General features: G+C 50.3%; 3 protein-coding genes across 4 annotated transcripts in view; 1 reads left to right on the top strand and 2 right to left on the bottom strand.

Moving 5' to 3' along the window:
• Nucleotides 1-9,673, top strand: part of IFT172 (intraflagellar transport 172) — a 48,886-nt gene extending 39,213 nt beyond the window's left edge. Inside the window, exons 37-48 of one of the 2 annotated variants that reach the window (XM_080585278.1) lie at nucleotides 29-138; nucleotides 643-706; nucleotides 1,185-1,271; nucleotides 2,971-3,087; nucleotides 3,572-3,682; nucleotides 4,470-4,589; nucleotides 6,144-6,239; nucleotides 6,750-6,809; nucleotides 7,668-7,766; nucleotides 8,164-8,317; nucleotides 9,142-9,233; nucleotides 9,499-9,673. In XM_080585278.1, coding sequence (XP_080441404.1) covers nucleotides 29-138; nucleotides 643-706; nucleotides 1,185-1,271; nucleotides 2,971-3,087; nucleotides 3,572-3,682; nucleotides 4,470-4,589; nucleotides 6,144-6,239; nucleotides 6,750-6,809; nucleotides 7,668-7,766; nucleotides 8,164-8,317; nucleotides 9,142-9,233; nucleotides 9,499-9,588 — 1,200 coding nt within the window. In that variant the 3' untranslated portion in view covers nucleotides 9,589-9,673. The remainder of the gene's footprint in view (nucleotides 1-28; nucleotides 139-642; nucleotides 707-1,184; nucleotides 1,272-2,970; nucleotides 3,088-3,571; nucleotides 3,683-4,469; nucleotides 4,590-6,143; nucleotides 6,240-6,749; nucleotides 6,810-7,667; nucleotides 7,767-8,163; nucleotides 8,318-9,141; nucleotides 9,234-9,498) is intronic. The other variant, XM_080585279.1, reaches the window with a different exon arrangement.
• Nucleotides 9,674-9,922: 249 nt separating this feature from the next.
• On the bottom strand, nucleotides 9,923-12,683 carry KRTCAP3 (keratinocyte associated protein 3). The gene is made up of 6 exons (XM_080585323.1): nucleotides 12,430-12,683; nucleotides 12,262-12,321; nucleotides 11,390-11,590; nucleotides 11,025-11,159; nucleotides 10,643-10,714; nucleotides 9,923-10,434 (listed from the first exon to the last, which is right to left on the bottom strand). The coding sequence occupies exons 1-5, from the start codon at nucleotides 12,646-12,648 to the stop codon at nucleotides 10,649-10,651; spliced, it is 681 nt and encodes a 226-aa protein (XP_080441449.1). The 5' UTR covers nucleotides 12,649-12,683; the 3' UTR covers nucleotides 9,923-10,434; nucleotides 10,643-10,648.
• Nucleotides 12,684-12,736: 53 nt separating this feature from the next.
• Nucleotides 12,737-20,538, bottom strand: part of NRBP1 (nuclear receptor binding protein 1) — a 41,512-nt gene continuing 33,710 nt past the window's right edge. Inside the window, exons 13-18 of the mRNA XM_080585287.1 lie at nucleotides 14,977-15,027; nucleotides 14,725-14,860; nucleotides 14,587-14,640; nucleotides 14,103-14,166; nucleotides 13,961-14,016; nucleotides 12,737-13,764 (exon numbers count right to left, since the gene is read on the bottom strand). Coding sequence (XP_080441413.1) covers nucleotides 13,666-13,764; nucleotides 13,961-14,016; nucleotides 14,103-14,166; nucleotides 14,587-14,640; nucleotides 14,725-14,860; nucleotides 14,977-15,027 — 460 coding nt within the window. The 3' untranslated portion in view covers nucleotides 12,737-13,665. The remainder of the gene's footprint in view (nucleotides 13,765-13,960; nucleotides 14,017-14,102; nucleotides 14,167-14,586; nucleotides 14,641-14,724; nucleotides 14,861-14,976; nucleotides 15,028-20,538) is intronic.

The following is a 20,538-nucleotide window of genomic DNA, read 5'->3' as shown; positions in this document are numbered from 1 at the left end:
CCACATGGGACTGTCTCTGGCCTTGCAGGCAGCCGAGCTCTACCTCAACTTGGACCTCATCCGAGAAGCTATTGATGCCTTCATTGAAGGGGAAGAATGGAGTAAAGCCAAGCGCGTGGCCAAGGAATTGGACCCCAGGTATGTGCTGAACTTCTCAAATGAGACTCTTCCATCTCCCTCTCTCATCCTAAGATAATCCCTTGCCCTGTCTTGTCCTGCTTCCCCCAGGTTTTCTGGATTTTCCCCACAGTCATCTTCCCAGGCTTGACAGGGGACATTCACCACAGCTGCCCTTCCCAATATCCCCCATCTGGTGTACCCATGACACTCTTCTATTGCCCCATTACCATACATCCCATGGAAATCTTAATCCCCTTTTGTCATATCCCTCTCTCTCCTTTTCTTGTAATATTCCTTTGCATACACTTCTTCCTGAAAAGGCCTGTGATACCTTTCTCTCCTCACACCTATTTCTGCCCAGACTCTTCCCCCTTCTACCTAAGCACCCAGCAGCAGACATGAAAAATGTGGCACAGCTGTAAGTCGTCTTTAGCCCAAAGAAGACAAAGTTGAATCTGCACTTCTGCACTGATGCAAGGAACTATTAATCTGCTGTCTATTAAGATTATTTCTGCCCAATAGGTCAGAGGAGTACGTGGACCAGCGTTACAAGGAGTATTTAAAGAACCAAGGAAAGGTAGATTCGGTATGTATTTGGGATGTTCCACAAGCTATGGAGTCATGTCAGGATGCTGGGACATAGGTCCTTGGGGCCTTCCTCATGGGGCTTTTGCCTGAAAATGTCCATAGGTGAGGATTCTATATATGCCTGAGTCATGGTTTCTGCATACCAGATGGGTCACACTTTGAGAGTAGTGAGGCACTGGAACAGGTTGCCCAGAGAAGTTGTGGATGCCCCATCCCTGGACGTGTCTAAGATTGGGTTGGGTGGGGCTTTGAGCAACCTGGTCAAGATGAAGGTGTCCCTGCCCATGGTGGGGGGGTTGAGGGGTTGGAATTAGATTATCTGTAAGGTCTCTTCCAACCCAAACCATTCTATGATTTTATGATTCTGTGATCTTTGCTTCCAAAGAGAGGGAGGGACTGTGGGTATTTGAAGAAAAGATGTAGGTGAATAGGAAGCCTTGCCTGCACAGTGAGTTTATGGTTGTTTCCATTCTCAGCTGGTGGGAATAGATGTCATGGCTGCTTTGGATATGTATGCAGAGCAGGAGCAATGGGAGAAGTGTCTGGAGGTTGCAGCTAAGCAGGTGAGCACCTGTACGAGCCCTCAGTAGACAGACTTGGTGCCCTGGTTCACTGAAGCAGGGTCATCAGGAATGGGTGGGCAGGGGCAAAGCAGCCTGTTTTGTGAGGACCACGGGGAGTCACCGCAGCAGCTGAAAGAACACCTCTCTGCTGTCCCCATCATAGCCAAGCACACCTATTAATGAAGCATTAGAAATGAGAAGCACATTGTGTTTCAATTTTGTGATTGATGGAACATAGAAAAAAAAGCTAAACGAGTTGTTTGGGCTGAAAGTAATAGGTATTAAGGAAACAGAGAGATATGTAGAAGAAAGCCTTTTTTCTACCTATTCTTTAGAGGCCCGGTGTCAGTTGAAATTAAACTTATTTATCATTAAAGCAAATTTGACATTTTTGCATTTTTACTGATTGAAAGCCAAAAAATGACCCCAGCAGAGTGATAAAAACAGAAAACCAAAATGAAACTGTTCTACAGTGCTATTCCAATGTAGTACCAAGATCTAATTTGTCTGGCAAACACTGATAACTTGGGCAAGCACTGATAATGCATTGTGCTGTATTTTTATGTTCCTAATGCAATGAGCAGTAAGCTGAGTTTGGGTTCTTGATGAAATCAAGTTCATTCAACAATGAACTTGATTTATTTTTGACTCAGACTTCTCTGATGATGTGAATGTTTTTTGTTGTAGTAGTTATTATCTATGATGTTCTAATTATTTGGGAGATACCAGTGTTGACCTTCAAGCTCAATTTCATAGTATAAGGAAGGCTTAATCAATTTTATTGTCAACAAAGCACAACAAATACTAGTATACTTACTCCAGGAACATATTAGCCTGTATGTGTCTTTAAGGGAGTGTTAGCACAACCTTGTTCTACAACCAATGCAAAACTTCATGACTTTTGACTCAGCTGTTATACAACAATTATATGGGGGAGGGAAAAGTTACGTGTATCAAAACAGGTTACATACCAGACTTAATATTCATCCCAAACACCTAGAGTTTCATGAGCATCCAAATCTGGGTGTTCAAGTTCTAGGCATGTCGTAGTGGCACTGTCCTCTCTTGTGTTTAATAAACTTGTTTCCATTGCTCATTTTTTTACAGGATTGCACATCTTGTGCCATCTTCCTCATTAGAATATTTAAGCCTGTGCAAAACAGGTACTGTCTCACTTAGAGTTTCTGTAGGCCTACTACAGTCAGTCCTTAGCAAAGTAGGATCAGCATATGTATGAGCAGTTCTCCATGAAGGCCTACAGCCTCAGCAATCTGATGGCATTTGAGTAATGGACTAGAGCAGCCTTGCATATTACAAATGTCTTCAGTCCACAAAAGTGCTTGGATTCATTCTTTCATTAGACTAAGGACCGGTTTACGACTAGTATCTGTGGTGCCACATTGTAGAGATACTGCTTCTATTAGATATTTGGGAGTATTCCTTTGGCAAGTGGTGGACAGCAGAAAGACAACTTTATTTTTCAGGTATGAAGGATCAGCACAGCATCAGCTACCCAGGATTAGAGGCATCACATGGGGCCCAAATCTAAGACATGCAGTCTGTATCTGTCATTAGCTGGCCTTACCCTTTGGGACTCAGGTGCATGGGCGTGTGCACACGAATCTGAAACTGTCACTACCAACTGACAAGTGTTCATCTCATGACTCTCATGGTACTGCTTTCTGTGTGCCTTCTCCAGAACTATAAGGTCTTGCACAAGTATGTAGCTCTGTATGCAACCCACCTCATCCGGGAGGGCAGCTGGGACAAAGGCCTGAGCCTGTATGTACACCATGGAGCACCTGCCAACCCACAGGTAATGAAGACAGCATTACATCCCAGAGTGAGCTTCCAGAAAGTGCTATGATCTGCTAAATGAGTCAGGCTTCCAGTCCAGAGCTGGGGCTGCCAGGTGTAGTCCAAGCAATTTCAACACTGCTGTAGATTCTTCAACAGGTTCCTAAGGTAGAGGACTAAAAGCAGCCCCCTAGCATATCATGCGGAGGGAGGGAGGAGAGGGGTGTTGAGTATTTGTGTTGATTTTGAACACCTTAGCCACCAAGTCAGAATAAAAACAACCATGTTTGCCCCTTTGAGAGAGCTGGCTGGAGGAAACATTCTTTCCCATTTCCCTGTCTTGTCCTGTTGCACTCCTTGCAACCAGCATTCTGCAGTAGCACTGCTTCGTGAGCCTGTGAGCAGAGGTGCCATTCCCTTAAGCCTGTGCTAAACAGTAGAAGGGCTCCAAACTTCTGACTTGCCATCTGGGTCCCTCAAGATTTCTCTCCTTTTTGTTGCAGAACTTCAACATTTACAAACGCCTCTTTGTGGAGATGGTGAATGCATCTGGCATGAACTGTGCTGAGGCCTACTCCAGCTGGGCTGACCTACGTGATGTTCTCTTCAGTCTGGTGAGCATGGGCCATGGCCACCGTTGCCTGTTAAAGTCCAACATTCTGGTGGCTCCTAGCAGGGAAAAAGAAGAGCTAGGCTCTGGACAGATGACACAGGAAATAGAACGCAAACCAAGGGGAGAGAGGTGACAGTGGAGACAATAGAACAACAGGATCCTGTGAGGTGGACATGGCTGGGCAAGCGAAGTCAGGGAAAAAGATGACCCTGCACTTACAACCAAATTCTAGAAGCACATCTGAACGTTGACTCTTGCAGAGTTCCCTGTGTCACTGCTACGTGGGAGCCTATCACAACAGTCCCACTTTTCATCCTATATTTGGCAGCATAAGTGGGGCAAGAACCTGGGAAAAGCAGAGGACTACTGAGACTGGAAAATAATAGGCCTCCCCATCTCCCCAGAGATTCTTAGAGCCCTGTGCTCCTTTTTACCTGCCCCCAAATTCCTCAGCCCATGATTGCCTTTGCTCTGTTTCTGTTCCACAAATACCCACCTCTGACACAAACTAAATCCAGAAATCCCCTTGTTGATCCAATCTCCGCTGCTTCCAGTGTTGTCAGTTGCTGCAGTTCTACTGGCTCTCCCCTTCTCCCACAACTCCTCACTTCAGCACTTTGCAGGACCCAGAGCACTCAAGATACAGCCCTTTTCCAATCCCCCAAGGTGCCTGGGTGTTTTAGATATTCTTCTTTCTCCCAGCTTTTTCCCAGACTCAAGTGGGTGAAGAGTGCCCCTCTGCTCACATGCTCCTTTATTATTTATTATTCTCTTTTTCTCTTTTTCAGTGTGAAAATTTAGTAAAGTCAAGTGAAGCAAACACTCCAGCACATGAAGAGTTTGAGACTATGCTGCTGATATCTCACTACTATGCAACCCGCTCCGCTGCTCAGGGAGTGAAGCAACTGGTAAGGTTCTTGAAGTTCCTTTGTCAGGTCAACACCCTGAGTGCAGAGCCCTGTGGGGTCATGCAGGTTTAGGGCTCTTCATAGTTCACTCTTCCACTTCATGGATCACTTTCACATCATGGATGGATGAGAATGAGACTATAGCGATCTGTGAGCCCACCACTAGTAGGTGGAACTAGAGACAGTCTTCTCTGACTGACTCCTTATATTGGGATCTGTCCCAAGCCACTGAGGCTGAGATATAAACCAGGGGAAAGGGGATCCATATGGTCAGAGTGACCTGTGAGAGCAGAGGCACCTGTAGAAATACAGGGATCATACAAAAACCTGGTCTTCCCAGGAGAGGCATTGCTTCCTCTTCAGTTGTCCTAGGCCATGGGTTTCACACATAGACTTGAGAACAGATTGGCCTTGCACAAAGTTTTAGAAGCTCATGGGCCTGCGTACTGGGCCTCACAAGGTGCTGTATTGTTGAGTCTTTTGTGCACTGGGATTTGTTTTGGACCATGATATAAAGCAGAGTTCCTGCTGAAGTCTGGATCCACGTGCATTGTGGATGGAACTGTGATAGAGACCTATATGAATGTGGGACTGGAGCTGCGATAGTACAGGCTGAACAAGAGAAAAGTTCCCAGAGTTAGGATCCTAGTGAAAATCGTAGGGCAGACTGGTGGTTTCCCATAGCTGAGTGTGTTGGGGTCCAGACAGAGGTCTATCAGACAGAAAGAGATAAGCCTGATGTCTTGAAGACCTATACAGACTCACACAGTTGTGGAATGTTGAGGTGTTGGGTAGTCTAATTGGAACCATGAAGGAGGGGTGGCCTTCCCAGTTCTAGCACGATGAGAACCTATCTAGCAAGCAGAAAAGTGAAATTCATCTTGTACCTCCCTGCCCCTCACTGTCCCAAAATTCTTACGTTATGAAGAAAAAAAATATTTACTGTGAGTGTAGCTGAGCACTGGAACCGGTTGTTTAGAGAGGTTGGAGAGTTTCCATTCCTTGAGCTATTCAAAACCTGACCAGACGTGGACCTGAACAACCTGCTGTAGCTGAACCTGCTTTAAGCAGGATAGGGCGCTGTGGTGGTCTAGATGATCACCAGAGACCTTCCAACCTCAGCTATTCCATGATTCTGTGACTTAGATGATGGGAGTTTGGGCATGGCTTCTAGTAAAAATAAAAAGATTTATAAGGCAGAACATAAGACTGAAAGAAGAGATGATAACAGAAAATAACTACTGAAACAGGAAAGAAATACTCTGTTTTCAAACTCTTTGTATGTCTCGGATAAGTAAGGAATCTAGTTACCACAAGGGAGATGCATGTTAAAAGAAAAAACTTTCTAGCAGGAGACCTCCAACCTGGAATGGCCATGAACAAAAATTCTAAAAGCTCCTTCAGTGAAGGCTCTTAAATTAGATAAACCCATCAGGAATATGTGGGTGCAGAGTCCCTGCTCTAAGGTAGTGGTTTTATGATCTCATGAGATCCCTTCCAACCTATTTTTTTCTGTGATGACTGTTATGGCTTTACTGTCCCCTTTGTCTGCAGGACACTGTGGCTGCTAAGCTGTCCATTTCCCTGCTGCGCCACACTGAACTCCTCCCTGCAGACAAGGCTTTCTATGAAGCTGGTATAGCTGCCAAGGTGAGAACTATCTGCCACCAGAGCAGCTCAGGAGGTGGAGGACCTTGGGCTCAGGGCTTCTCAACTTTATCTTCCACAGTCTTCCCCGAGCTGCACTGGTATACCAGCAGCCAGACACTGTCATACGGAGTTCTTTCCTCAAACATCTTGACAGCCTCTGTATTTTGTCACAGATTTGCAGTAGGTAGTGGGAGGGCAAATCTCAACTAGCAAGAGTACATGAACTGTAGACCTATGTGGTAGACCAGAGGCCACATTGTATTGTATGGCTCTGTAGATGCAGGACTTCAATTGGTTCACCTTGCTCTGGGTCATCTAACTGTTATCTACTGACAATCCTGATGCTACAGACTGACCACCTGCCCAGACATAATGACACGTGGCAAGCATAGCAGCTTGTTCTTACTGTCTGATGCTGGCTTTCTAGCCCGTCACTAAAGTGGGAGAGTTGTGGCTGTGGAGATAAGCTATCAGCTGTGTGGTCTCACTTAGGGTTTCTCTCTACACTAGGCAGTCAACTGGGAGAACATGGCATTCATCTTCCTGAACCGTTTCCTGGACCTCTCAGATGTGCGTATGGTCTGCTGGGGGAGAAGACTATCACACTTAAAAATGATAGTGGTCTGTAGGGCCCACACAGACCCTCAGCCTGGCCATGAGACTCCTGAAGTTTCAATGTGGCAGCACATTTGTGAGCTGGTATTGATGGAGAATGCAGGGGCCCTGAACTTTGCTCTCTCTGCATGTGTGCACAAAGTGCTGAGTACCCCAGCATTAGCTGTGGAAGGACTTGCCATGCAGGGCACCTGAGCAACCCTGACCATGTCACCATGCATGTGCCAGAGTGACCATGCATGTGTGCTGCAGCAAAGAGCAAGTTGGCCTAACAGTTTAGGCCTGTAGTCTTCATGGCTGCAGGTGCTCTTGCAGCCTTCAGAATGATCTCGCCTGAGCTATTCAAACAGAAGGAAAATTATTGGGGGGGGAGGGGGGGGGGGCAGTTGGCAGTGGAAGAAGACATGGCTTGATGCTGTAGCAATGGTGATGCAAGAATCAGGCACTGAGTCCCCATGCTCAATTCCTTCCTTGAATACCCGGTTGGTTACCATAAAACACCAAAAATCCTTGGAAGCTGACAGACCCTACTGTACCAGTCTTCCACATGCAGTCAGTAGCTGCTGGAAAAAAATGCTCCCTATTTCGTCTTTCCTTTCTTTGAGGCTAACTGGCAAGCTTGAGTCATATAGTGTTTAAGGAGCATACATCCACTGGCACTGCTGAGGATGGCTATAAATTGCCACCTCCCAGGAGGGCCAAGTCATCACACTGATAGATAGGGGTATAGGCGATGCCACCCTTACAATACAGATTGTAATGTGAATGCCAAGGATGGTATTCCCTACTGTTCCGTCACTTCTCCTTTCGCAGGCCATTGAAGAAGGGAACCTGGATTCTCTGGACCACTCAGATTTCCAGAACACAGACATTCCCTTTGAAGTGCATCTTCCAGCCCATCAGCATGTGCCTGTGAGTATCATCTACCTTCTCCAGCTCCCTTGAACAGTGATGCTACCTTAGGTCCCCTCTGAACAGGGACTGGAGCAAGGGTGACAGTACAGTAGATGGAAATGTAGTTAGCTCTCTCTCCCATCCTCCCCACCACAAACACATGTGCAGCACCGGTATACACACACACACACGCTTTCTCATGCTCCCTCTGCAATATACACTTACTTCTGCACACATCCATGCACTCATTCCCCACCATCAACCCCCATACACACGAGTGTGTATGTGCATACACACATCCTGCATGCATGCTCATGTCCTGCTCTCCCCAGTGTGCTCCCTAGTGTTGAGGAGCAGCAGCTAGGCAGTGGCACAGCATGCAGTATCAGGAGTTGCCCAGGCCTCTGTCCTGCAGGAGGAGAACCGGGAGGAGGCCAGGGACTGGGTGCTTACCATGTCCATGGACCAGCGCCTGGAGCAGGTGCTGCCACAGGATGATCGTGACACATATGAAGCTTCACTGGTGGCAGCAAATACAGGGGTGCGCTCCCTGCCCTGTGTGCTTACAGGTATGTATGCTCCAGGCCAGCTCACACATATGTAGGGAGTGGGGGGGTCTGAGAGAGTCAGGCAATGCTGTAAAAGGAGTAGGGAGATTGTGTGGCTATAGGGAATGGTTCAGCTGGATGAGATAGATTGGCCCATTTTTTAAGTGTGAGGATAACTGAGCACTGGAACAGGTTGCTCAGAAGTTGTGGCATTTCCATGCCTGGAGATATTCAAAAGCCATTTAGATATGATCCTGGGCAACCAGCTCTAGGTGGCCCTGCTTGAGCAGGGAGATTGGACCAGATGACTCTTCCAAATGCAACTATTATTTTTCTATGACTGCTCAGCCTTCCACAGCACTGCCTAGGAGATGCTGCCCAGGCTGGCCAGGGCAGGCACACATGTGCACATGTAGCACCTGTCCCCACTTTGCTGCCTTCTACAAAAGCTGTCTGCACTGGCAAGTACTGTCCCCCACTTGCACACCTCACAGTGGGGACTGTGTTGCAGGAGTGGGTCGGAGAAGGGGGTGGCACAGGGATGGGCCTCCAGGAACAGGGCTCTGGCTCCAAAGCTCAGGAGGGGGGGAGGGAGGTGCTGTCACTTTATATTCGCTGGATTGCCTTGCTGAGAGCAGATCAGCCTTCATCTCCCTTTGATCCCACCACTGTGGGCACTTCCTTCCTTGTTCTAGTCTCTGCCAGAGCCAGCATTATTCCTCTAGAATGCCTGTTGGGAGTTGCCCAAGTAGCCAGGTGGCCATAGCAAGGAAGGATGGGGTGCACAAGGGAGGGGGTCCGTTGTGGGTCTCACCTTGTTTGTGAGGTTGTTACTGTGTGGCCAGGGTATCCTGTGCTAAGGAACAAGATAGAGTTCAAGCGTCCAGGCCGAGAAGCCAACAAAGACACATGGAACAAGTTCCTGATGGCTGTCAAGGTGAGCCAGGCATTCCGTGGGGCAGGGAGACAAGCTGCAGCGTGTTCAATGCTGTCATTCATGCTGATTATAAAACATTGTCCCACTGGGTGGAGCTACACCAAACCAGGGCCATTTTAGTGCACCACCTTCTCTGCGTGCTGCTGGGCTGGAATGGTGCTGGGGCATTCCTGTGCAGCTCTGTCAGTTCCCTGGGGTACCCGTGGGCAGAGGGTGACTGCACTGCCACATTGCCAATACCAAGGACATCTCTTTTATTTTGCAGACATCTCACAGCCCTGCATGCCAAGATGTGCTCAAGTTCCTCAGCCAGTGGTGTGGGGGACTCCCAAGCACCGGCTTCTCTTTCCAGTGAGTGGGACAGGGAGGAACAATCGCAGCTTTCTGTCCTGTTCTTCAGCTCCCTCCACTTCTGTCCCCAATAAACATGTGTCTCAGCACCGATGTGCTTCTGTTTGTCAGGGGATGCAGAGTCCAGGAGCGCACACAGCTCCCAGGCCATGCTTCCTTGGCCTCAACCTGATTGCTAAACATGCAGACTCCACCCTGATAGGTGACCGTCACAATGAAGCCTTGTGTGAAGAGTGGGGAGCATACCAGGCAGGAAGATAGGCTAACACACCAGCTGCACTGTCCTTCAATCAGTGGACCCAGCTCCCAACCACCCTGGGGAAACACTGCAGCCAATGTGAAAATTAAAACTTTATTTACTCAGAGAAACAACAGTGGCTCACAACAAAGAGGTTCTTCATCTGCTCCTTGGCCTGCTTCTGAGCACAGGCACAGCAAGCTGGCTTTGCCTGCGCTGCAGCTGGACCAGGCCAACCCTTGCTATTGCCAGGCCATGGCACCTTCCCAACCCCTCTACCCCTGGTTGTGCACGTGAGAGACTGATGGAGCTTTTAGTGTACCAGGAAGGGGCTCATGGCCTGGGGAGGCACGGAGAGGGTGTTCAGGGAACATGGCACCTGCAAGGCAAAGGCTGCCTGATGACCATGGGCACCTTGTGTTTGGGACCTTCAGGGTTTGTCCCAGTTGGGGGGGGGGGGGGGGGGGGCAGAAGGGACACGGGTGAGCATATCGCTTCCCGCCCCCCCCCCCCCCCCCCCCCACCGCAGCCCACCCTACCCATGCCTACACCTGTGGCAGGTGCAGGGTACAGCTTCACCCCCATTGTACCAGAGCACTCATGCAGCGCCACCTGCAGGGAAAGAGTGGGTATCAGTCCAGAGCTGTGCTGCAGGGCCAGGGACTATGCTGACACCTCCGGCCAATGTTCGTAGTAGTGCTTGGAAAGAGAAGTCTTAGGAAGCTGATGAGAGCAGAGGGCCCTTTTGACAGCACAGCCCCCTCCCCCCCCCCCCCCCCCCCCACCTCCCCAGCCCCTGCACAGCCCACACTGCACTCACCTCCCACTAGGCACAAGTCTCAGCCACCCCAAACAGGTGTTGCCCCTCCTTCAGTGTACCTGGCTTGACCAGCTATAAGAAAAGAGAAGTAGAGGTTTGCAGGGCCCTACAAAGGGCATGTGAAGGATTGGGGCAGGAGAGTCCTCAGGCCAGCCAGGCCAGAACAGGCTTGGCTATCAGCAGCACTGGTTCCACCTGCAGCAACCCAAGATGAAAGGGTAGCAGTCCATCACCAGTGTTGGCTAGAAGTAGTCCAAATTTATTTCACACGCTGTACTTATTGCCTGTTTGCATGAAAACAAAACCCAGCACTTTCAAAATGCAGGGACAGACAGAGAAACCTGTCTGTACTGATGGGGGGGGGGGGGGGGGGGGGGCATACCTGGTCTTTGCCATAGGTGCGTCCGCAGGGGCCAATGCCCTGTAGGATCAGGGCCACCAAACAACACCTGCCAGACAGCACAGCTTCTGCAGCCACCAGCACCACGGAGGGGAACCAGAGCGCCAGGGCTGTGTCCTGCAGAAGGTCAGAGGCTCTCTCAGGGAGTGTGGATCCACGGCACTCAGCATACAGCTCAGAGGAGAGCCCATGGAGGCAAAGGGGTCGGGGGGGGGGGGGGAAGGGAAGGAAAAGGCCAGAAAAAAAAGGAAGCAGGAAGGAGAAATGAAACAAAAGGAAGTGGGGGGGGGGGGGGGGGGGGGGGGGGTGCAAATGGGTACACAGGGCGCTGGCCCCCATATACTCACATAGATGCGCGTAGTGTTGAAGGGACAGTCGTTGGTCGCTATGGCTGCACGGGCGTCAGCTGGCAGTGCAGAGCTGTTGCAGCCTGTGACAAGGCGCATGCCACGGCTGTGAACTGTGAGGGCGATGGCTAGCGCCAGGCCCACGCTGCATGCTGTAGACAGCAGGCAGTTCAACAGGGACACACTCAGTAAGGTCCAATGCTGCTGGCAGCAAGGAAAGCATGTGAGAGTGGTGCTGGCCAGAGCCAGGGGAAACACCAGGGCTAGATACTGCCACTGCATGGGCCAGGCACACACCTCTGTGCGGTCTCTGTACAGGGTAATGGACGCACTGATAACCCTGCAGAAGTTTGTGCCAAATACATACACTCCCTTGCTTCGTCTCATGTGGCTCGGTCCTCTACTTTGACAAAGCTTTTGTACTGCTCACATCCTTCACCTTGCCCATGAACCAAGAGGCTGCTCCCACAGGCTCCTGCAGCCCGAAACCCATTCTGCCCCATCTCCACAAAGAGCTGAGGCTATCAGCAGCAGCCCTGCCTCATAGCAGACCCACACTGTGCGAGCCCACAGTGAGATGCCTGACTCCGGCTGCAGCTTTTATGCTTTAGCTGAAACTTTTCTACCCCAAGATGATGCCTGGTGCCCAGACTGCTGCCCACCCTCCCAGTGCTGCCAAGGAGGCGGAGGCAGCACAGCAGGCAACACCCGCAACCCTGCGAGCTATCAAGGCACCAGCAGCAGAAGCGGAAGGAACTGCTGGGGACAAGGTCCAGAGGAGCAGCTGCCGGCAGGGCCCAGGCTGCACGGAGGCCCCCAACCTGCCTTTTCCCTGGCTGGCTTAGCTCTCGGTCTAGCAGCCCCACACTCACCAGGGCGGCCCGGGACAGGTTGTGCGACACCAGGATGGCAACGATGCCCGCAGTGATGCTCTGCAGGGAGAGATCCTCACTCAGCAGGCGCCTCGGATGGGGCCACGTTCCGCCCCCCCCTCCCGAGGCCCAACCTTCGTCCCCGTCCCAGCCCCACACCGCTCTCACCAGCAACCCGGAGACCACGGACACGACGTTGGCCACCGCATACTCAGGGGTGACAGCGCGGCTGGCGCGGGCCACATGCCGCAGGACGGAGCCGTGCACGATGGCACCCAGCACCAGGCTGCCGTGGCCAAGCACGATAAGGCCCAGCCCTGCGCGCATCAGCCGCCGCGGCTCCGCCAGCGCCGCCGGCCCCCGCCACCCCGCGCGCCCGCCAGCCATGGCCGCCGCTGCCCCGAGGCCGCCCACAGCCGGGGCCGCCCCCAGGCGGAGCCCCGCTCCGCCCCAGCCCGGAAAGAGGCAGCACTCAGGTATTTACAAAACAGTTTATTAAAAATAGGAAATGATAGAAATGAGATGCGGGGGCAGCGCTGCGCCCAGCCCTGGAGAGGCATGTGGGACTACGGGTCCTTCGAGCACCCCGAGACAGGAGGGGGACCCCACGGGAGCCTAGGCAGAATTGCTGCCCCAGCAGCCCCCATGCCAGCACCACTGGGCTCCAGGCTGCCTGTGGAGGTCCCGAGCGCACACAGGACCCGTGGCAGCATAGAGCAGGGCAGGCAGGGCCAAGCTAGGCTCCAGGATGCTGCTGCAGGGGACACAGCCCAGGTCAGCATACACCGCAGCCTTGCACCTACAGTGCACGCTGAAGTGCAGGACAGAGGCTGTGCAAAACAAGTAAACAAAGTGCAGCCAAAGGGGAGCAGAAGAGGCAGGCAAAGCGCCAGGCTGGTGCTATGGGAACCTGGCCACCGCTGGCTCCCTCTGCGCAGGAAGGAGGGTAGTGACTGTTGCCAGAGGCAGTTGCAGAGGGGTAGAAAGTAGGAGCAGGACTTAAGGGCTCGCCCCTGCTTACCTTTAAATTAAAAAAAAAAAAAAAAGAAATAAAGAAGAAAAAACCGTTTCTGTGCTGTGCAAAAGACACTTTGTACAATTCAAACAGAACAAACTCCATGCACATGAATGGGGGCTATAGAACACCCCAAGCCAGGACCCGGCTCCCCGGCACCACCTGGCAAAATCCCAACAAAATCAGGGCTGGAAATAATACTGATGCACATAGTCCCCTTTAATAGGCGGGCAGGGAGGATTGTCACTGGGCCCAGCCACGGCACATGCAGGACGAGCTTCCAAGCACTGCAGCTGGGGTCTTGCTGATGCCCTATGGTGATGGACAGACACAGAAGGGGTCGGTCACAGGCAACAAAGCCGCACTGGCCGCCTGGGAGTCAAGGGGTGCTAAGATGACACAGTCACTGCCGTCAGGGCTCCGTTCCGGGTGTAGTAGAACTTGCTAAATGCCTCTTCAAGTAAACAGGTAAGTCTGCTCTGGTCAGCCTGGGAAGAACAAGCTACAGTGAGGCATGGGCCCAGGGGTGGATACAAACACAAGAGCTTGGCCAAAGACTGCCACAGAATGTGGGCAGGGACATATTCTTTTTCTCCTACCTCCCCAGGAAGACAAGGAAGGACATGTAAGTCTGAGAAAGGAAATGCAGAGCTACATCCCTGCCTGAAAATCAAGCCTGCTCACCTCACTGATGAATCCAAGCTGGACCAGTTCAGCTGCCAGTTCCTGGATATTGTCATCTGCAAGACAGGGAAGGGCTTAAGTCCCAGGTCTAGACTACACTGTTGATCCCAGTGTACAGGAGTACAGGAAGAAAGGTACTTACTGGGCTGCAGGTCACAGCTCAAGTGTCGATTCAACTTGTCTTCCAGTTTCAGCAGCAGTGTTAACTGCATGGTAGAGAAGTTCTCATGAGGGGCTGCAGTTTTACAGGCTGCCACTGGCAGTAGCCACCACAGCCAGGAATATCCCCCCAAAAAAACATCGAGATATGAATCACCCCCCTGCAGAACCCCACAGGAGTCTAACAGAAAAACCACATCCAGTGCCATTCCCAAAACACTGCCAGCAGCACCGTCCTGTGGAGGAAGTGCCTTAAGGCTGCACCTGAAGGGTAACCTCTAAGTGTTAGCTGAGCGGAATGTTGTCTACAGGCATACTTGATCTGGCTTTGGGCCCCACAGACTGTAACTCTGGTAGCAGAAGGTCACACAAGGCATCAGCAGCAAATCAGCATGGTACCACATACTCTGCACAGCTGCCTCACTATACCCCCACACAGCATGGTCAGCAAGAACATGGGAACGTACATGGTGTTTCACTCCCTCCTCTACTGACTCAATGTTGCACTGCATCAGCACCACCTGAAACAGAAGCAGATACACACCATGACTCACTGCTGCTGCAGAGCACACCTGCCTGGGGAAGAACAAGTTCCAATCTCTCACCTTGCGGGTTTCTACCTCAGCTGGCTCTGGAGTTGGGGTTTTCACTGATGGTGGAGCAATGGGAGACTTCACCACCACCTGCTGGGGCTGCTGGGGTCGTGGCATCCCAAAAGCTGTAAGTGGGTAGATACCATTCCTACAAGAAAGGATCAGGGTCTGAGGTTATGGCTCATCTATATGACTCCAGTCTCTCACACAATTGAAGATGCACATAAAAAAAACATACTACCATAGAAAAAAAACACCTCTTACCTTACATCCTCCAGGAATTTGTCCAGCTCCAATGCTGGAGATTGTGAAAAGCTGGAGGGAAAGAAGTACTGAAGTGAGAAGTCATCTAACAGAACTATCCACTCAAGCCTCTTTAGATGCAGTTTCAAATCCCCATGTCCTAGACTACACCTGTGTATGGAGGCAGAATGAGTACAGCCAGTCAAAGGCAAGGTGTACTCACTTATGCCAGTACATCTTTCTGTGCCAGAAGCAACTGTTCACAGAAGCTAAGGATGAGGCAACATTTTATTAATGGCAGAAAACAGTTATCACCTCCTTGTAGAGAGCTGTCCCAGCTAGAACTGTGGAAGCTAGCCCAGTAACACTATGTTCCCAGCGCGTTTTTTTGTTGTTGTTGTTGTTGGTTTTTTGTTTTTTTTTTTTTTGTAGATCTCTTTTCTGACAGACCCATAAAGTCTGGGTCCTGTCTCCAAACAAACAAAGGCACTAAGAGCTGCCAAGGAAAGAACCGCTGCAGGAGGTGGTGGTACAGTATGACTAACCATATCACTCCAGACCGGCAGCTAGAAACTACACCTCAGGATTTAAGGCCCTACCCAAATATTCCTCACTGCAGTTCTAGAGACTTTTGTTCTCTGTGTAATTCCTTTCAAAGATTGCTTGTTCATCCTTGGTATCTTTTTAACATAGTGTTCCAAAGGAAGTCTTCCTATCAATTTGTTTTGAACTCCCCAGCCTTTAATTCCACTGAACATCTCACCTGCTGGCAGCTGAGAGAAGATCATAAACACTGACAACCCCCTTCCTTTGTGCATGTCTACTGTTTTTCCCCTCTCTCATCCTCAAAAACGTACAGTTCCTCACTGCGTTGACAATTATTCCTACCTAGTCACTTGGTGAAGTCAGCTAGCTGATCTGCTCCAGCACAAAGGCTGTCACATTGTGCATGTATGATGTACACAATGTCTTCAGACATTTCATCCAGTTAGTGTAAACTTCTCTCCTGTTATTTAGCAACCTGGTATCATATTAGCTCTCAGCTATAGTTATGCAGCAGTGTGTTTTCATGAAGCTGTCAATGATCTTCTCCTGTGGCTTTAACTCACAGCCTACTCAAACAAACATTTTTTTCCCCTCTCTGAAGCACATTATTGTTCTTTTGCACAGTACAGGGAGTTAGTAACACCAGAAGAGTCCACCTTTCTGGTTCTGGCAAGTTATGAGCCACAGGTTCTCCTATTTCACTAATTCTCCAGTAAAACATTTTCCTCATCGCTGCTGTCAATTCAGCTTTTTAGCATCTACTTGACCACAACTTCTTTTAGATTGGTTGAAATAAAGACTTGCAGCAGCCAATGTTCCCCTTTACTACAGTAAAGTAAGACTATGAAACCACTTTTGATGAATTTGAGAGATCAGTAAGAGACTGCAAGCTGCTTAAATTCTGCCATGATCATCCAAATGCTTTGCTGCTCCCACAGAGCTGGTCTAGACTTCACATCTGCCTTGGTTCCTCAAACCACTCTGCAGCCCTTTTTAATACACAATACCTGTTATTTTCCCATCCCATCCTCTAGGACAGTAGAAAAATAATACATTTTTTCTAGCAGTACAGCTTATGTGGCATTCTGATAAATCATCTGGAAATTATACTCTCCAGTATTTCAAGTCATTACTCTGCTTTATTTTTCTTTTTCCCAGCACCTCCAACATACTGTGCAACAACAAAAAGCAGATCCCAGCTAAGTGTATGCCAAATAACCAATGCTCTGCAGAATGAAGTCTAATATACAGAATTTCTCTTGCACAGCCTTGGCTATTAGTTCTTTGTCCTCTATTCTGACACTTAAAATAAGAATAAAAAGATTCTAAATATAGTAAATAAGTACCAGTCCCAGGACAGAACCATGAGGGACACCACTCATTAATGGCCTCCACCTGGCCATGGAGCCATTGGCCACCACTCTCTAGGTGCAGCCTTCAAGCCAATTCCTTATCCACTGAATGGTCCACCCTTCAAACCCATCTCTTTCCAGTTTGGAGATCAGGATGTCGTGTGGGACCGTGTCAAAGGCCTTACAGAAGTCCAGGTAGATGACATCCATCGGTCTTCCCTTGTCAGTTGATGCAGTCGCTCCATCACAGAGGGCCACCAGATCGGTCAGGCACGATTTGCCCTCGGTGAAGCTGTGGTGGCTGTCCCACATCACCTCCTGGTCTTGCATGTGCATTAACATTGCTTCCAGGAGGATCTGTTCCATGATCTTCCCAGGCACAGAATCACAGAATTGTAGGGGTTGGAAGGGACCTCAAGAGACCATCGGGTCCAACCCCCCTGCCAAAGCAGTTCCCTAGAGCAGGCTGCCCAGGCAGGCGTCCAGACGGGCCTTGAATATCTGCAGAGAAGGAGACCCCACAGCCTCCCTGGGCAGCCTGTCCCAGCGCTCCGTCACCCTCACCGGGAAGAAGTTCTTTCGCATGTTGGTGCGGAACTGCCTGGGCTCCATTTTGTGGCCATTGCCCCTGGTTCTGTCCCCACAAACCACTGAAAAGAGGTTGGCCAAATCCCTCTGTCTCCCACACTTAAGGTATTTGTAAACATTAAGATCCCCTCTTGGTCTTCTCTTCTCAAGGCTGAACAGACCCAGGTCTCTGGGACTACTTGCTGAGGACAGACACTATTCCCTCATCAAGGTCGTCGATGAAGATGTTGAACAAGACCAGACCCAGCACCGACCCCTGGAGAACGCTGCTAGTCACAGGTCTTCAGCTAGACTCTGCACCACCGATCACCACCCTCTGAGCTCAGCCAGTTCTCAACCCACCTAACTGTCCACTCCTCTATCCCACGCTTTCTCAGCTTCGCTAGCAGGATGTCGTGGGAGACAGTATCAAAAGCCTTGCTAAAGTCAAGGTAGATGACACCCACTGCTTTCCCCCCATCTACCCAGCTGGTGATGCCATCATGGAAGGCTACGAGGTTGGTCGAGCACGACTTCCCCTTGGTGAATCCATGCTGACTACTCCTCACAACCTTCTTCTCTTCCAATTGCTTGGAGATGGCATCCAGAACAAGCTGTTCCAACGCCTTTCTGGGGATGGAGGTGAGACTGACTGGCCTGTAGTTGCCCGGATCCTCCTCCTTGCCCTTCTTGAAGACCGGAGTGACACTGGCTATCCTCCAGTCCTCAGGCACCTCTCCTGTTCTCCAGGACCTTTCAAAGATGATAGAGAGCGGTTCGGCGATCACCTCTGCTAACTCCCTCAGCACACGTGGATGCATCCCATCAGGACCCATGGACTTGTGTGCAGTGAGCCCACTGAGATGCTCCCGAACCACTCCCTCATCAATCAGGGGGGAGATCTCCACTTCCCAGACTCTTTCTACTCCCTCCAGGGTCCAGGGGTACCGGGGGGGGGAGGGAGTCTTTGAAGCAAAGACCAAAGCAAAGAAGGCATTCAGTATCTCTGCCTTCTCAGCGTCCCCCGTTACCAGGACACCCCCCTCATTCAGCAAACAGAGGTGAGGCTCACCGGTCTCTAGTTCCCCAGGTCTTCCATCAACCCTTTTTTAAAAGTGGGAGCGATGTTTCCTTTTTTCCAGTCACCAGGGACTCCACCTGACTGCCAGGACTTTTCAAATGGGCTAGAGAGAGGCTCGGCAACTCCATCAGCCAGTTCCCTGGGGACCCTGGGAGGCACGGCATCGGGCCCCACAGACTTGTACTCGTTCAGCTTCATCAGGTGGTCTCCAACCTGCTCTTCGCTTACAGCGGGAGGGACTCGGCTCCCCCAGCCCTCATCTTCGGGTTCAGGGAAACAGAGACGTGTGAGGCCTGACTGGCGGTGAAGGCTGAGGCAAAGAAGTTGTTGAGTACCTCAGCCTTCTCCATGTCTCTCGTTACCAGTTCTCTCCTCTGCCATTTATCAGCAGGGGGTACGCTCTCCTTGGCCTCTCTTTGCTGGCCAATGTACCTACAGAATCCCTTCTGGGTTTTGTTTTGGTTTTTTGCTTTTTTTTTTTTTTGTGTCCCTTGCCAAGCTCAGTTCCATCCGTGCCTTGACTTTCCTGATCCCATCCCTGCACATCTGGACAGCATCCCTGTACTCATCGCTGGCCACACGTCCCTGCTTCCACTGCCTGTGCATTTCCTTCTCACATCTCAGTTTGACCAGCAGGTCTTTGCACAGCCATCCCAGTTTTCTGCCCTCCCTGCCCTCTTTCTTACTCAGGGGGATGGAGAGTTCTTGTGCTCTAAGAAAAACATCATTAAAAGAGTTATCAGCTGTGTTCAGCTCCTTTTTCCCTAAGGAGAGCATTCCAGGGGATCCCATCCACCTTGTCTTTAAATAGCTTAAATTCACTCTTTGGAAGCTCAGGGTCCTGACTTTGCTCTTTTCCAGGCCCGTATTCCTCGAGATCACAAATTCAACCAGGGTGTGGTCACTGCAGTCTAGACTGCTGTCCTGGTTCCAGTTAGGACAGAGTTAATTTTTCCTCATAGTAGCTGGTAGGGTGCTATGTTTTGGATTAGGGTGAGAAGAGCGCTGATAACATGCTGATGTTTTAATTGTTGCAGAGCAGTGTTTACACCAGGCCAAGGACTTTTCGGCTTCTCGCTCTGTCCTGCCAGCGAGCAGGCTGGGGGTGCAGCAGGAGCTGGGAGGGGACAGACCCAGGACAGCTGACCCAAACTGCCAAAGGGGTATTCCATACCATCTGATGTCATGCTAAACAATATATAGGGGTGGCTGGCCGGGGTGGGGGGCCGGCTGCTCGGGGATAGGCTGGGCATCGGTCAGCAGGTGGTGAGCAATTGCATTGTGCATCACTTGTTTTCTTACACATTATTAATACTATTATCATTATTACTATTATTATTATTATTATATTCCTGTCTTAATAAACTGTCTTTATCTCAACTCACCGGCTTCACTTTCCCGTTTCTCTCCCCCATCCCAGAGAGGGAGGGGGGAGGGTGAGCGAACGGCTGTGTGGTGTTTAGCTGCTGACCGGGTTAAACCACAACAACTGCCTCCAATCTTAACCTCTTTAATGAGTTCAGCTGCACTGGTAAGCACCAAGTCCAGTAACGCTTCTCCTCTGGTTGGTTTGTCTAATACCTGGACCTGGAAGTTATCCTCAACACACACTGGGAGTTTCCTGGATTGCTTACAGCCTGCTGTGAAGCTTTTTCAGCTGACATCTGGGTGTTGAAGTCCCCCATCAAGATGAGAGCATGCTTCAACTACAAGAAGCGTCACGCTTGCACGAAGCCCTCATCAACAGGCTCCCCTTGATCAGGCAACTTGTAGTAGACCCAACCACAAGGTGACCTTTATTGGCCCCATCCTTAATTTTTACTCACAAGCTCTCAGCTTGTCCATTGCTGTTTCTCAGAGGCATCTCTTTGCAACCAAAATGAGCTGCTCTGTTATGAAAACACTGAGGAACCGTTTCTCCAACACACTGGACTCCATTCAACAAGTCACTTCCGAGTCACTTCCCCAAACTATTCTGCCAGGTTTAGCTAAGGATTGCTCCAACTACAGTGTGCTAGTTTCCCTCCCCTCAGTCTG

This window comes from Anser brachyrhynchus (assembly GCF_964034855.1).
Source record: "Anser brachyrhynchus genome assembly, chromosome: 3".
Lineage (NCBI taxonomy): Eukaryota > Metazoa > Chordata > Aves > Anseriformes > Anatidae > Anser > Anser brachyrhynchus.
The sequence above is the reverse complement of the archived record's forward strand: the minus strand, read 5'-3'. Positions and strand labels throughout refer to the sequence as shown.

Coding starts and splice junctions, on each gene's coding strand:
- KRTCAP3 (XM_080585323.1), bottom strand. CDS start 12,648: ATGGCTGGCGGGCGCGCGGGGTGGCGGGGGCCGGCGGCGCTGGCGGAG. Junction 11,591..12,261: donor ACCTGTCCCGGGCCGCCCTG/GTGAGTGTGGGG, acceptor TGCTGCCAGCAG/CATTGGACCTTACTGAGTGT. Junction 11,160..11,389: donor TCAACACTACGCGCATCTAT/GTGAGTATATGG, acceptor GACCTTCTGCAG/GACACAGCCCTGGCGCTCTG.